This window comes from Desmodus rotundus, chromosome 8, assembly GCF_022682495.2.
Source record: "Desmodus rotundus isolate HL8 chromosome 8, HLdesRot8A.1, whole genome shotgun sequence".
In the NCBI taxonomy this organism is placed as follows: domain Eukaryota; kingdom Metazoa; phylum Chordata; class Mammalia; order Chiroptera; family Phyllostomidae; genus Desmodus; species Desmodus rotundus.
Genome location: NC_071394.1, coordinates 129,060,476 through 129,076,553, shown reverse-complemented (window position 1 = coordinate 129,076,553; position 16,078 = coordinate 129,060,476). Strand labels below are relative to the sequence as shown.

Below are 16,078 nucleotides of genomic sequence, written 5' to 3'. Positions count from 1 at the left end.
AGAGTGAGGTTTGCTGTCTTCTCAGAGACGGGAGCACTGCATGGCTAGCCTGGGTGTCTCCCAAGACAGCAGACCCTGGCAAAAGTTAGACTGCCCTGGTTTGATTGAACTTTGACCTTATCTTTTATTAGGCTAGAATTTTCCAACAGCTTTGAACCAAAGCTTCTCGTACACTCTCCCCCACACTGCTTTTTAACTGCATTAGCCATCTATGTCACTGCGCCATCAAAGTGGTCCCCGAATTCCAACATACACAGTGGCCTTCTGCTCCTGGGGGGGCCTGATGGTCACTGCCACTCTTTCTCTGTGAGCGGAAGCCTCACCTGTGCCACCGTCCCTGAGTGGGTGGGTCTGTAAGGGAAGGGCCTTTGCTGAATGGAGGTTGGATTGGGGAGGGCAGCACACTGCTTAAAATTATGTAAGCTTTTAAAAAGTTCTGTATTTATCTATTTATTTATGTTTAGAGAGAGGGGAAGGGAGGGAGAAAGAGAGGGAGAGAAACATCGGTCGGTTGTCTTTTGCATGTGCCGGCACCAAACCACAGCTCAGGCATGGGCCCTGACCGGGAATCAAACCGGCCACCTTTCACTTTGCTGGTCGGTGCCCAATCAACTGAGCCACACCGGTCAGGGCAAAATTGTGCAGTCTTTAAAAATCTTTACTGAAAACTTTTCAATATGCTTAATTTCAGTAACCGGGGGTTGGGCCATCTCACCAGGGGAGGGATGGAGACATGAAACCAGCCCGGGGTAGTGGGCTGCAGGAGCTAGTGGGTACAGCAACTGGCGAGGTTAGTTGTGAGGCTCCAGGAAACTATTTGGCCAAGCGGTACGAGGAAACCAGGGGGCCTCAGGCAGAACCAGAAACCAGGCAACTGGCGCGCGCCCTCCAGGTCTGGCAGGTATGATGGAGGACAGTCACTAGGGGGCGCCCTTGTGGGCGGAACCCGGGAGCACCGTCGAGGGTGGCCGCAGGGGGGCGCCTCGTGCATCGAGACCAGGGACGCCCGTACCCACCACACTCCAGGAGCCATCGTGGGCGGCCAGTGCGGGGGCGCCATCATAAGAGGAACTCCGGGGCAGGCACAGTTGCTGCAACCCCGGGATGGAGCCCTGGTGCAAGACACCTGCGCCCTCCCTGGCCCAGGCTGGCCTCCTGCTGCTGCTGCTGCTGCTGCTCAGACCGGAGGGTGAGCCCGCCCACCCCCTCCCCTTCCTCACTCCAGGGCCACGCTGTCTACTTCTGACCCTCTCTGCACCCTTCCACAGGTTGCTTGGGGACAGGCGAAGCCCTGGAGGCAGGGTCCACGGCTGTTCCCCGCGACTCTGGCGCCCCCTGTGCCCCCAGTGCCACCTGTCCCTCAGGTGGGCCTCGCCTCCCCCGGCAGGCCCCTACCACGCTGTTGCCGACCTTGACCCTGCCGACCTTGACCCTGCCGACCACCGAGAGCCCTGATTCTCAAGTCATACCACTCAGTGAGTACTGTGGACTCACTCCATCCGGGAGGGGGCTTGGAGGAGTCTTCCGAACCTTTGATCCCAGCGGACAAGTGTTGCACGAGCATCTGTTATGGGTCAGCCCTCCCATCCCGGTGAGGTAGAAGGCACAGGAAGTGCCCCTGGCTCCCAGACACGGACTGCGGGGGTGGGGGTCTGCAGCATAGCTTCCAGGGAGCCCTCCTGTGGGTGTCCTAGGGCACACACGCCAGCGTTGTCTTGAGCCGTGGCTTTCAGGCATGTGTAACTGAGACCCAGAGGGAAATACTCCTTGTCCTGGAACTCAGTCCACAGGACTTAACCGCCACCCCCGGCCTCACACACAGGACGCAGCAGTGCTCTGCCCGTATTCTCCTGTGTTAGCATTTACAACGCTGCTCGTGGCCCACCTACTCCGGTTTCACAAGCCACTGATCCCTTTGGAACACACCAGGGAGTGGGGCTTCCGTGATGTTGGCTTGTGTGCATTTGCGGTTCAAAATCTTTTCCAAGGAGCCTGCACCCACTGACACCCCTCCAGCAGAGTGGGCAGTCTGCAGGGAGAGTCCCCCCCACCACCTGGGAGCAGGGGCTGGTAGTCTAGCCTGGCAGGTGTGTGGAGTGGGAGGAGCCTCACTGTGATTCAGGCCCACCCTCCCTGAGTGCTGATGGGGCTCCCTGCTGGTCACGGCTGTGGGGGGTGTCCTCTCCAGGCTGTGTCTGTTCATGCACATGGCCGGTTTTCCTGTTGGGTCATCTGCCTCTCTTTCTCTGAATCACTGCAGGGGGCTCCGGAGGAGGGAGAGGGATCTGCCTGGGCTGAAGCAGGGGGCCAGGGGGAAACATAGATGAGTGTGTGAAGGTTCTGGCCAGGACTAAGGGGCCAGTGGGAATGATCTGGGGCCCTGGCAGTGCGGATAGGGAGAGGGACATCTGGGGAGCGCTGAGGCCATTCTGAGGTCAGACACCCCAGTCCACATGGGGACAAACAGCACTGTTGTGGGATGACCAGTGGGAAGGAGAGTCATTGGACAGTTTCCGGCCAGAGGCTGGAGAGGTGGGGGATCGGGCCGAGGGCAGGGGAAGGGAAGGTGCCATGGCATGTGGCTGGAAGGTCCTCTCCCTCATCAAGCTCTCCCCTTCCTCCTCAGCCTGTGGTATGTCCCAGGAGCAGGACCCCACCCTCAGGGACCCAGAGGCTGTGGCTCGACGGTGGCCGTGGATGGTCAGCGTGCGGGCCAATGGCACACACATCTGTGCAGGCACCCTCATTGCCTCCCAGTGGGTGCTGACCGTGGCCCACTGCCTGATACAGTGAGTTGGGGCCTGGGTGGGTGGGTGGAGAGCCATTTGGAGCCACGTGGGGCCCAGTCTTCCCTCCAGCTGGCCCTTCGGTAGCAGCTGTGCCCTTGGCGGAGCTCCAAGCAGGTGGGGGCTGAGTTGTACAGATTCTTTCCTGGGAGCGGGAGCTTGCCCCCCTCCCCTCGCCCCTTGGTCCTGTGCAGTCTTCCACAGACAGGAAATGGGGGCTTGGAAGCCGTTGTCCAGGCCTCCTTCCCTCTATCCACAGAGAGAATGGCCTAATTCTTTCATTCCATACCCTTTGCTTCACTTACATGTTCCTTCCTTCATTTAACCAACAGCCTTTGACACTCCTTGGAAGCCAGACCCTGGCCCGGGCACTGGGGGCAGAGAGGGGACAGATCACTTCTCTCAGGTTGCTGGAAAGACAGACAGGAAAAGAGATGCTCAGTGTGGGGAAAAGAGAGAAGGTGTGCCCACGTTCTGGTGCCAGGGGCATGGCCTGAGGGCAGCATCTCTCAGGGCTGATGGGGCAGAATTGGTTCAAGCCTAGCAGTTGACAGAGACTCCAGGGGCATGCTGGGAAAGGAGGCCAGAGGGTGAGGCCTGGGCTGATTGCATGGGGGTCCCTGTCACTTCTGGGGCCCAGCACGGAGCACTGGACAGAACCAGAGTTTGGAAACAGATAAAGCTGTGTCCACATCCTGCCTCCCTCACTTCCTAGCTGTGTAGTTTTGAGCTGGTCACTGGGTTTCTCTGAGCCTTGGTTTCCCCTCCATAAAGATGAAGGGTGGTTCTGAGGACATGACCACACTGTGCAGGGCCCTGACCCACCTGTTGTGAGGGGTAGGCTCTGGGCTTGCAGCGGGTGGGTGGCCTGCCTGGATCTTCCCAGAGGGCAGCAGTGGGGTGGAGGCTGGGCGGGGCGCCAGAACTGATGGCAGACTCCCTTGGTGGTTCCCCTAGGAAGGATGCTAGCTATTCAGTACGGGTGGGGAGCCCCAAGATGGACCAGATGGCTCAGACTGCCTCCGACGTCCCGGTGCACCAGGTCATCGTGAACAGACGCTTCCGGCCCCGTCGCTTGTGGTCCTGGGTTGGCCAGGCCCACAACATCGCCCTCCTCCAGTTGCGGTGGGCGCTCACGTTCAGCAAGTACGTCTGGCCCATCTGCCTGCCCGACATGGAGCACGTGGTGAAGGACCGCTCCCTCTGTACCGTGACGGGCTGGGGACTCCCTAAGGTGAACGGTGAGTCGCAGCCTCCCCAGACCAGGTGGGTGGTGTGGGAGAGGGCCTGGGCACAGGCTGGGGCCTTCCGGGGACAGACCTGTCTGAGGCATTGTTCCCACCAGTCCCCTGCCCTGCCCTTCCTGTCAGGCTCTCATACCCAGGGTCTCCTTCCCCTGGAGGGTTTCAGTGGTGAGCACCCCATGGTCATTCAGGCCTTAGGGGACAGAGACTGATTGCAGCGAACACTGGGACCCGGGCCACGGCTTATAAACGGGACATCCTTGGGGCAGAAGGGGCCCAGAGGAAGTGTGTACTGTCCGCACCGTCCCAGGGTGGCCATAGCTTGAAGCAGATCCTCTGAAGTGAGAGGGGCGGGGTTCTGTGTCTGTGAAGAGCTCCCCAGAGAAGCCCCTTATGGCCGGCCAAGGATGGTCTGCACCCAGAGGTTGGGAGTCACTCCGGGTGCCCCCAGTGGTCCTCAATCCAATGTCATCCCGATTGAGGAGCAAGGCCCAAAGAGCAGGGGTGTTGTCCCAGGTCACCTGAGGGTCCATTTCCTCACGTGCCCCGGGAACATCCACTCCCTTCTGGGACCCCTATCATTTCCCTCCAGAAACCTGGCCTTCCCTGTAGCCTTGAGCCAACTTACCTAAAAACACCCTGCAGGGGCGCCAGCCCAGGGGAGGGGGGTGGCTTTTTGGTCTTCCCTGTCATGGCCTGTCTGGGGAATGGCTTGGAATGGCCGGAAGTCTCCTGTCTCCTGGGTTCTCAGGCTAGAGGCAGAGACAGGAGGAGGGGAGGGGGGAAGCAGTGCCTGGGACCCAGGGAGGGGTGTCTGGCAAGCTCAGCGGGGAGAGAGGCCTGTGAGGAGGGCTTGAAGAAAAGGAGGGGTTTGGACCAGGGTGGGGGGCTTGGTAGGCATTCGGGGTAGAAGGAAAGGCAAAGACCAGACACTGAAGCAGGAATGGGCTCTGCAGGAAGTGAGGCCCAGCAAGGCCAGATGGTGGGCAGCCTGCCCCAAGGTCTCTATCTCCAGGGGTGCTTGGGAAAAGTCCACTGGCATGGCAGGTGGGCTGAACCTGGAGAGACCTCCAGGGCTGCTGTGTGGCAGGTAGAAGAGGCTGGAGGAGTGGCAAGGAGCCAAGGGAGGTCGGTGACAAGGCCGTTGGCAGTGGGCAGCAGTGGAGCCACCGAGCCTGAGTGGGGCCCCTGTCCCACAGGCAAATGGCCCCAATCCCAGACCATTCAGGAGAAGGATGTGACCATCCTGAACAGCAAGCAGTGTGATGGCTTCTACCACAAGTTCTCCAAAATCCCCTTGGTGATTCGGATCGTGAACTCCCAGATGCTGTGTGCAGAAGACGCCGACCGGGAACAGTTCTGCTATGTGAGCCCCGTGCCCCTGCCTGCCGACTTCCGCAGCACCTGGCCAGGACCGGGCGAGGGGCACGGGGGAGGAGGGGAGGAGGGGACGAGCGGGGTGATGGAGCAGGAAGATGGGGAAGAGGAGGAGGGGTGGGGGAGAGAGATGGGGTTCTGGTGGGAGAGGGGGCAGTGAGAGAATGGAAGAGGAGGAGGGTGGGTTAAAGAAGGGGGGATGGAGGACTGGCACCAGAGAGAAGGAAGATGAAGCCCTCTGCAGAAGGTCTTCTGGGTCCTCCTCAGCCATGTGACACTTGGGGACTGTGGGGAAGATCTGGTGTGGGGGCACCCTGTTGGCCCTTGAGCTGGGTCACGTCTCCCTCAGGCCACATCTAGCCTCCCTGACCCTTTTGCTCCCCCCTTCCCCCCACAGGAGTTAAGTGGGGAGCCCCTGTCCTGTCCTGTGGAGAACACGTGGTACTTGGTGGGAATGGTGAGCTGGGGCCCAGGCTGCGGAGAGAAGGAGGCCCCACCCATCTACCTGCGTGTCTCCTCCTACAAACACTGGATCTGGGAGCGCATGAGTGGGCAGGCTCTGCCCACCCCGTCCGGGGCTCTGCTTCTGGCACTGCCGCTGCCCCTTAGCCTCCTGGCTGCCCACTGACCCTCTCGGCTGTCCCTGGGGACCCCCTCACCCTCCGTATCCAGAACGCTGTGGTGCCACTCTCCCGTCCCCACAAGGCAGGGCAGGGGCTAGGTGCTCAATTAAACAGTTCTTTCCCCACGCCTCCTCTTCCTTGGGCCTTGGAGGCCCCTCACTCCCTGGGCCCGCTCCAGAGGGAGGTGACTGAACCAGATGGGGTGTGGTGGGGACTCCGGCATTTTTTCAGTGTCGAGGCCCAGGATCGCCTCCATGCTGAGGTCGGGGGTGGCTCCTGCAGAAGGCGGTGGGAGTGCGTGTGCAGGGATGCCATCCGTGTCGGAGGATACTGCCCAGGCTGAAGACGGTGCTGCCAGAACACAGCGTGAGGCTGGGTGGGGGCGTCGCTCTGTGTAGGCCAGGGAACTGAGTGTGTTCTTTCTGGACCACGTTAGTGGGAGTCAGGCTCTGCTTGACTTTAGCCCGTCTCCTGGCAAGTGGCTGCAACACACCCTGTCGTTGCCTTGAAGCACCGTAGTGGACTCTGACCTTCCAGCGCCACCATCTCCCTGGAGACTGGGGCAGGTGCCCACTGGGGTCCGAAATCGTCCCCACCATCAGCAGCCCTGCTGGTCCATAAAGGGCTACTGGGGGCCCCAGGTCAGAGGTCAGGGAGCCTGAGCCTGGGCTCCCCAGGCTTTATCAGCTGCTCCTCTGACTTCAAGTGGCCCCTGCTTCTCTGGGCACCTGCTGCCCATCCACACAGGAGGGCCCTGGTCTGTAGGGGCAGAAAGACCTTTGCCACAACCCTCTGCCCCTTCACTGCTCCTGGTCAGGAGCCAGGTTTGACTCATGTGTGTCCCCAGCACTGGGCTCAGGCCATCAGAGGCCCATAGGAAACCAAGGGGAGAAGGGGAGGGGAAGGGAGAGCCAGCTGCTCCCCAAGCCCTGAGGCCCTGCCTCGGCTGTGCCCAACTGGAGGGAGCTGCCCCTCTGCCTCTCGGTCACCATCTCTCCCTCCAGCTCATCCTAATTCAGGATTGGAGAAAAGTCAGGGGAGGGACCTTCGGCCTGGCCTCCGGCACCTATCACTAGTGGCTGCGTCAGCCTTCACATACATGCTCCAGAAAAGGGTGTCTTGTCTGGAGGGGTCACTCCTGGTCATTCGGGTATGAAAAGGCACTAAGCTTTATTTACAAACCTCTGCGGGGTACAGGACAGCAGGGGCTTTTCCAACAGCTCCCCTGGCTCTGACACCTCTGGTGTCTCCTTAGTCTCCAGGCCCAGGTCTGAAGGCCTCAGCTATTGCTCGCTGCCCCCTGGAAGCCCCTCTGTGCACCTCTCATCCTAGTGGGTCCAGTCTCCCCGGGGCCTTTGCACCTTCCTGTCAGCAGTGATCCTTTTAGGCGCTGTCGTTGAGAACGCTTCATAGGAGGAGCTGCCCTCTTTGGTGATCCTGCAGGGCCCTGACCCCTTCTGCCACAGCTGAGCAGAGAAAGGGTCCCCAAGCAGCCCAAGGGCCGCCCCCCACCCCTGCTCAAATATTCCCTGGATTCCTAAGATGGGGTCCAGGTGCCAGCTTTCTTCCCTTCTCCCCCTGGCCCGCTGGCCTCCGTCTTGTGCCTGTGACCTCACCCTCACCCCGGCAGCCGCAGCCCTGAGTCCTGGAGCCTCATGTTGGCCTCCCAGCAGCCTCAGCTCCATCACAACGTGTAAACTAAGTGCATGCCACTGCCAGGAGCTTGGTCGGCTGGGCTGGGGGTGCTCCTGCTTCTGGCCACCTCTGCTCACCCCACGAGGCCAGAACCCCTGCCAGGCTCGGGCCAGACCCCTCGGCCCCAGGACTGCTATCCAGCCAAGTCTGAGAGCCCCCTGCTGCCACAGCGTCTTGGCGAGCATCCAGTTCACGCGCCCTTCTCCAAGTGAACCCACCTCCCATCGACCCTATAGAACCACTGCTGTGTCTGGCCAAAGGGTGGGACAGAGCCATGTCTGGGGGTGGGGTGAGGGGGAGGCTGCTCTGGATCTGCAGGGGGACAGTGGCCCTAGACCAACTTTGCTGCACGGCCACGAGGCTGGGGTGAGAGGAGCGGAGTCTGGGTTGGGAGGCAGGATACTTGCAGTCTCATCCCTGCCCCTGATTGGCCATAAGGACGTGACCATGGGCCTCAGCAACTCCCTCTGAGCAGAGAGGATGTCCTACAACCTCTGTGGTCCATGGATGAGCTCACAGTCCAAGACGCCTGGACCCTGGCCAGGACTCAAGCCCCAGGCCTGCCAGCCCCAGCTGCTTCTTCCAGGAAGCTGTCCTCATTTCTCTCCCTTCTTCTTGGCTTCGTTCTTCTCATCCTCCTCTACCTTGATGGCCACTGTGTCCACACTGTCCTTTTTCTTTTTCTTCTTCTTATCATCTGTGGGGCAAAGAGACGCGTGGCCAGAGTGACTAGCATCCAAAGGCTTGCACCACAGCCTCCCACGTCCAGCCCTCCACTTCCTTCTTCCTCCCATACCTCTCCCCGCTGCACGATACCTCCTTGTTTTACCTGCCTCCCTCTGACCAACTTTTGTCCTCTGGTGTCCAGGGACAGAGCTGGGTTCCCTCCCTGAATCTACCGTATGGCAGGTCTGAGGGACCAGCTGGCTCGCCAGGGTCAGGTGGTGGCGGGGCTGGTGGCCCTGACTTGCTCACCTCCAGGGACTTCTGTGAGCTCATCAAGGGGTGGCACCGTCTCCAGTTTGTCGGTGTACATCTTGGCTGCCTTTCGCTGCAGGTACCGGGCCTCGATCTCCTTCCGGGTCCGAGGCACACGGCAGTTGAAAACACAGCACAGAGTGATAACTGGAGTGGGGATAGAGTTGGCTTGGCCGGGGCCAGAGCTCAGACACCCAGGAAGGTCCCCAGACTTCAGGTGCATCTCCTCATCTAGCTAGGTGTGTCTCACCTAAGAGGCTGGGCCAGGAGGCTCTGCACTGTGACAAAACCCTGGTGGTCCCCGGGATTTTAAAGCTCTCTCCTGAGCGGGCTGGCTTCGTGCACTCACACAGCGCCCCGCTCTGAGAAGGGCCTGGTGCTTGGGGGAATGCTCCGCTCTCACTGTTCTGAAAGTGCTAATCGTTTTGAACAGGGGTCTCACATTTTCGTTTGGCACCGGGCCGGGCCTGTTGCCGATCCTGGACCCTCAGGACTGAGAGTTCCTGGAGAGCAGGAAAGACGGCTGCACTCAAGCCACTGCTTCCTGGAGGTGCCCTGTGCCCCCAACCCAGGCCTGTGGGCTCTGTGTGCATCCTAGCGTGTCTTCCCGAGGCCCCTAAGAGCAGAGCCAGCACAGGCTCAGACCCCAGGGGACGTAGGTGCACCCTCCTCAGCCTCCCAGAGGCCCAGCCTGGGCTCCGCCTGCCGGTGACAGCTGAGAGGGCTCAGACCTGCCCTGGGGCGTTCACCTCAGACAGTTATTCTAGGGGTGGTTTTCCTGCTGAGGGCGGCTGCGCCCACGCTAGCCGGGCCAGGGCATGGGGCAGGCCAGTCTGGTGAGGGGCACGGCAGGGCAGGGCAGGGCTGCCAGGCCTGGTTGGACTGAGTTTATTTTTCTGAGCCCCACCCCCCGACTCCGAGTCTGACCACCTTGACCCCAGCCTCAGGAGACGGGATGGAGCTACTTCCTATTATAAATCAGATGACCAGACATGACTTTTTGGCAGACTCCTGGAAACAGGAAGGCCAGGCAGGATAAGCCGGGCATATTTTGGGGAAGGTGGTTCAGACCTACGTGGCCGGGGCTGGAGCACCGTCTGGAGGCATCTTGTGCAACTTTGGCCACACATTATGGCCCCGCTGAGTCTCACCCAGACTCACACCATGAAAGAAAAAAAAAATGAATGAATGGGTGAGAAAGTTAGTCTCAAAACCTTAGCTGCTGAGGACAAGACTGGACCCCTGAATGAATGGATGGGGCGGGCAATAGCCTCCAGGGTCACTGTGGGGAGGGGGCTGCATGAGCCCTAACAGCGGGTCTGAGGGGACTCTGCTGTCTGTGGGGAGGCCTGAGCAGACAGCAGGCCTTTCTGACCCCAAACCCTGGGTCCTGGTCTTCTCTAGACCCTGGTGTGTACACCCAATGCCCACGGGTCTCCCAACTCAACCCTACTGGCTTGGGCTGCCTCTTCCAGCCACCCATGGGGCACCTCTGTGGGACTGTGCAGGCTCGGGGGCTCTCCAGGAGGACTGCTCCCAGAACTGGCAGGCCTGGGCTTCAAGGGAGTCCCAGGGGCAGTCCCTGGAGGACAGGGCAGGGCTCAAAACTGGCCCCTATCTCCAGGCAGTGTCTTGGACTGAGTTCCAGGGCCAGGCAGGGGCTTAGGATACAAGGCCCCAGGCTGAGGAGACCCCCAGAGGCACCCCACCCAGTCCCAGCCGCTCTTCACACGGGCCTGGGGTGATGATCCTGTAGCAGCTGCACCTCCCAGACCCACGTGGACCCGGGAGCAGGAAAGCTGTCTCCTTCTCAGGAGACAGGCTGTGCCATCCCGGCTCCCTGGGGCCCTATGTGGAGGTAACCAGTGCTGCTCTGCGGCTCAGGGGCCTTTGGGACCGTCCCTTACCTTTTCTAGGAAATGGGGTGAGGAGTGGGGTCGGTCTGCGTGGTTGAAGTCCCAGTGCCAATTTGGGCCCCAGGTACCTCCACCACGTGGGGCCGAGCAGAGCCCCAGAGAGGCCCTTGTGTGTTCTGAGGCCTCACCAAGCCCTCACCCCTGCTCCCCAGGGTGTCCCAGAGCTGCCCCCTGTACCCGCACCCTAGACTGCTCCTGTGGCCCTGCAGGGCAGATGCCGCCCCCACCCTGCCTGCTGGTGCGGGGAGCCCCTCCGTGGACACTGGAGCCACGCCTGTCTGTCTATGGGGCCCCCACCCAGCGGCCTGACTGGGCTTCAGCCTTGGCTAGGAGCACAGCGCAGCCTCTTGCCCAGATGCTGTTCTGAGAAGCAATCGGGCCTCGCCTGGTCTGATTCACCCTGGCAAGAAGCAAGGGTGGGGGGGTGGTTAGAGGGGTGGATGTTCTCTCAGAGGGAGGGCACTTCTGGTGCCCGGAGAAGCACATGCAAATCAGGTGTCCTGTCACCCTTGGGGCCCCACATCTGCGGCGGGGGGGGGGGGGGGGGGCTTGCCCTCAGGGGACCTCATCTGGGATGGTTCCTGCTGGGACTTAAATGCCGCTTTAGCCCGGACCCAGGCTGCCCTCTGTAAAGGTCCTGCAGGGGCTAGCTGAGACCTGTGCCCGCGCCATCCCTTCCGCCTGGAGCGCCTTTCCAGCAGCCCCCCGGGAAGCCCCACCCATGCTCCCCCACGGGCAGCTCCAGGACCCCTCCTCTCTGCAGCTTTTGCGGGGGCTGCTGCCCACTGCCTTTGGCCTGTAGGAAACTCCTCACTCAGTGCCATGCGGCCCACCCCAGCTGGCATCTCTCTGCCCCCGCCACCCAGCTCCAGACCCTGGCCCAAGAAGCAAGACTGAAAGCGGGGTGCCCGGTCCCGGGAGAGAAGGGATCTTCTGCTTTTAGCTGAGGTGGGTGTGAGTCATTCGGGGCAATGGTGTTTGACAAGGCAGAGTCTGCAGCCTGGGAGACACATCTGCTGGGCATCTGGGGAGCCTCTGGGCTGAGCTGCAGCCAGGGTGGCCTTGCTGGGGACCTTGGGTGTGGGCCCTTTAAGCTGGCCAAATGGCAGGAAAAGCATCAGGAGGCCCGCTATAGGGAAAAATGACACGTCCTCGTCCTGGTTCCTGGAGTCCCCTGTAATTACTGTAATTGCCATGTGGCTGCATCCCCGGCTGGGGAGAATACTTCAGGTCGCCACCAGCCTGTCAGTCCTCCACAGGGACTTTGTGTGGATCGGGAGGTGCCAGCAACCGCAGCGGGCCTCTTGCGGGCGCCTGGCCTGCGCGCACTGCCCGGAATCGCTGCCCTGAGCCCCTGGGGGTGGTGCTGGCGGCAGGGGTGCTGAGTTCTCACTGTGTGTGTCGGGCAGGTGAGGTCAGCTACTCACTGATGGACAACACGAAGAGCGAGAAGATGCCCACCACGTGCCACAGGCGCATGTCCCAGAACACCACCGTCTCCTTGGTCAATGGGGGTGGCTTGGGCTTGGGCGGAGCCGTGCTGGGCTGTGGGTGGGGAGAGAGGGCAGTGAGCTGGGCAGAGGCCGGGGGTGGGACTGGGCTGGGACTGGGCTGAGAGAGACCCAGGTCTCAGCAAGGACTCAGCGCAAGCATTTCAGAATCTTCTAGAATCACGACCAATGCCCTAGACCTTGGGGAGTTTCCAATTTAAAGCAAGAGAAGGGAGCAGAGCCCCATGGAGCCGGGACTTGAACTGCAAGGTGGTTGGTGCTTGGGAAAACCAAGGCCCAAGGGGACAAAAGGGAACAGCCTGCCCCCATCAGGTTCGAGGCCCCTTTAGTCAGCCTGTGGGTCTCTCCTCCTGCTCTAGTTGGGGCCCCCACAGGCAGATGGGGACTCAGGACCAAGGCCAGAGACAAGGCAAGGCCTGAGCTGCCCTTTGGACTGTGCTCTCAGGTACCCTCAGAATGGGGTGGGCCTGAGACTCTGCCACCTGGCCAGACCCCCAGCAGGTGACCTCAACAATCGCCTCCCCTGCCAGAGTCACTGCCTCTGGCCAGCAGGCAAGCACAGCCTTTACAGGACAGGACCAGATAATTTGTTCACAGTCCAGCAGCGACACCTGGAGGCCAAAAGATGTAAGCATGGCTGGAGCAAGTCTGAGCAGAGCCTCGCCAGTCACCTCCTGCCTTCCCAGTGGGACAAGGCCCTGCCCTGGGGTGGGGTGGGGGGTCTGATCAAGACCGGTCCCTGACCTGTGGGACTGACAGGGATATGACCTCTGTCACCAAGTTTGGCTGAGGAGAGTAGATGGGAATCAGTGCTTAGAAGGAGAGAGGAACCTGGACATCTCTGCAATAGGCCCTCTGGCTAAGCAGACAAGGACACACCTAGGGGTCTCTCTGGCTCTCAGGGAAGGAAGGGCAGCCCACGGTCTGTCCCCTGGGCTGCCAGCAAGACCTGGGTACCTCCCACAGCCAGGCACTTCCTCATCCAATAAAAACCCTTCAGCATGTGTTGGGGACACTTGGAGGTGATGGGTCCCAGGTAACCCAGAGGATCTTTGTGCCGGGGTTGGTACGTGATTCCCGGCTCCTTTCTCTTAACCAGGTGAACTGGAGCTGGTACTGAACGTATGTAGGGTCAGGCACATGTGTGGTTTAAGGTGCACATGGGGGCGGGGCGCACATGGTCAGGTACATGTTTGTGGGTGTGGTCAGCACGCCTCAGTAGCGTCAGGGCGGTGGCCAGGGCTGGGGTAGAGGGTAATGGGTAGCTGTGTGGCGTCTCCTTGTGGCTGCACTGCTGGAGGTCTGAACTCTGAATTCTGGAGGTCCTGGCCTTCATCAGAGCCTCGCAGCCTAGCAGAGTGAAGCCTGGAGGGTGGGGATGGGCGGTGCCATGGACCATCTTTCTCGTGCTTCCCTGGATCCCCTGGGCTCAGCCAGACCCTGGCACAGGCTGTCGGATGATAGCAGTCAGATGGACCCCAAATGCAATTTCCCTTAATGAGCTGGGAGAAGACGTGCTCCTGGGGGCTGGGAAGAGTCTTCAGCTCAGAACTGACTCACTCCTCCACCCATCCCCAGGCCCTCCTGCCCCCAGGCCAGCTCGGTTTCTGTACCTGAGGCCTCAGGACAGCCAGTGAGGGGCCCAAATACACTCCATGGGGCTCAGGCCAGCCGGGCTCCCCTTACAGGGACACTGGAGCTGACATCTGACTCCAGTGATCACACCCCCGGACAGCAGCAGCATCAGGCATCAGGCTAGCATTGGACTGCAGGGCTCTGTCCCACCCATACCCCTCAGACCCTTCAGTTCAGGGCTGTGTCCCCTCAGGCCCCCAGGATAAGGCTCTGTCCTTCCTCTCCCATCCTGTCCCCTTCACCTGCCACTTCAGGGCTCTCCTGGGTGCCTCCCTGCTCTCTCTGCACTCTGCTTGCTAGGCTCCATCCCTCACACCTTCCTGGCCCTGCTTCTTGGCCTCATGCTCCAGAATTCTGGGTCTGGTCTGCCTCTTTGGCACCCCTTCCTGGCTCAGCAGCAATGGGGTACAGAGAGGTCAGGGAGGCTGTAGGTGGTCCCCAGTCTGCCCCTTTCAGCCCTTCCTGGCCCCAGCCAGGCTCCCAGCCAACCACCCAGTCATCTCCCTCCCCTCTTCCTGGGCACTCTCAGAGCTCTTCCCAGTTCTCCCAATAATGTGCCTTTTCCCGATTTATTCTCTCCCGTCCAAACCAGGACTCATCACGATGCTCTCCTTCTAGAAACTTCTACTAGCTCCATGCTATCACCAGGACCAAGACAGAGCCTAAGCCCCGGAGTCCTGCCCTGCCTGCCCCTCCCCTGCAGGGCAGAAGGCTCAGCAGGCAGTCCGACTCAACCTGTGACTGCTTTATAGAGGGTCTCCTCACACCTGTCACCAGCCTCCAGCTTGGGATACTCCCACCTGCTTCCCAAGGCTGCGTTGGCTCCACTGGACAGGGGACCCTGCGGAGTCTTCAGAGGCAGAAGCTGTTTCCTTAGCAGATGCTATGATCAGGAACTAGGTCTCCCTATCAGACTAGAGGACTATGCATCCCCTCTCCCCAGGGCCCTCATCAGACCTGGAGTCTAGAGGAGAGGTGCTGAGTGACCCCATCAGGCCGGTACCCCCGTATCCCCCAGTCAGATAGGGAACCCTTAAGGTCAGGTCAGGGTGAGTGTCCTCCATCAGACCCACGTCCTTGAAGTGAGGAGCTGCGCCCTCCCATCACACCAGGGCCCTCTGGGTGGCGGCTGTCTCCCCACAGCCTGCAAGCGTTTGGGGCAGGTCACCTCATTAAGCCAGGTCTCCCAGGGCGAGAGGAAAGGAAAACGCAGTTCCCAGTCAGAAAGGCCCCCCACCCCATCCTCCGCCTGGACGGTGACTGCCCCCCCTGAGCCGCCCCCACCCCCGCCAGGTCTCACCTCCACCAGTTGCCCGGCGACCCCCGCGAGGCAGACCCCCAGCGCAGCGCCGCCCAGCGCCCAGAGGGGCCCCGCACCCGGCCGCCGCCCGGCCACCATCTTTGCGCCGCCTGCGGTTCAGGTCCGCAGGTCTGGGAGCCCAGCGATGCCTGGAGGCCCGGTGACGGTCCCCTGGCCAGCTGGCGCTCGACGGTGGCGATATGGTCGCAGGCTGCGAGTGAGCATCATTTATTCATCGCTGGTGTCTGGTTGCTGTGCCGCCTGCCCCACAGCAGAGCCGGTGAAGGGCCCGCCCCCTCCAGGGAGGATCAGTCTCCAGACCACCCCCCCCCCCCCCCCCCGACCTGGACGGTCGGACGAGGGCCCACCCTCCCACCCTCCCACCCTCCCTTCCCCACTGGGCCTCAGTTTCTCCATCTGGGGTAAAGGGAGGGGCTGGAATCTCTTGATCTAGGAGGCCCTTCCCACTTTGACGTTCTGAATTTGAAACACTGTACTGGACCTAGGTGGAAGGGGGCATGGCAGGCAGGTTGCCATGGTGACAGGCGCTCAGGGATGTCCTGGGCTTTCTGGGCTGGCTTTCTGCCCAGAGGCGGCTCTGGTCACCCTGGACACCAGAGCTGGGGTGGGGGATGGGGAACAGGGGGTAGCATGGTCAGAGCTGCCAGCTGTGGGTGCTGTGGAAGGTTCCTGAAGGAGCCGGCATCTGCAGCTAGCAGGACAGGGTAGGCTCCCCGGGAAAGGCGGACTCTGGCTGACCCTCAGCCTCTGCCAAAGCTGAGCCCTGACCCTGACCTCACACTGAACCTGGCCCACATCTCACTGTGGTCCTGACCCCAGGGTGAGCCCTGACAACCCATGGGTGCAGGGGAGGAGGGAGGGAGGCTCTGAGGGGCTGTGGGACCTGGAAAGGACTGTGGAGGAGGAGTGGGCAGCCTCTTCTGCTTTATCTTCCTTCCTCTCCCCACCCTCCCTCCCTCCCTCCCTTCCCTCCTCCTTTCCTTCCTTCCTCC

General features: G+C 61.1%; 2 protein-coding genes across 2 annotated transcripts; one reads left to right on the top strand and one right to left on the bottom strand.

Moving 5' to 3' along the window:
- The first annotated feature begins 2,649 nt into the window (after positions 1–2,649).
- PRSS50 (serine protease 50) lies at positions 2,650–6,035 on the top strand. Its single transcript, XM_024565963.2, has 4 exons — positions 2,650–2,789; positions 3,744–4,027; positions 5,230–5,396; positions 5,805–6,035. Exons 1-4 carry the CDS (start codon positions 2,698–2,700, stop codon positions 6,033–6,035), a joined length of 774 nt encoding a protein of 257 aa, XP_024421731.2. The 5' UTR covers positions 2,650–2,697.
- A 2,161-nt stretch (positions 6,036–8,196) lies between these two features.
- TMIE (transmembrane inner ear) lies at positions 8,197–15,201 on the bottom strand. Its single transcript, XM_053930186.1, has 4 exons — positions 15,066–15,201; positions 12,047–12,164; positions 8,701–8,850; positions 8,197–8,422 (listed from the first exon to the last, which is right to left on the bottom strand). Exons 1-4 carry the CDS (start codon positions 15,162–15,164, stop codon positions 8,322–8,324), a joined length of 468 nt encoding a protein of 155 aa, XP_053786161.1. The 5' UTR covers positions 15,165–15,201; the 3' UTR covers positions 8,197–8,321.
- Positions 15,202–16,078: the final 877 nt, after the last annotated feature.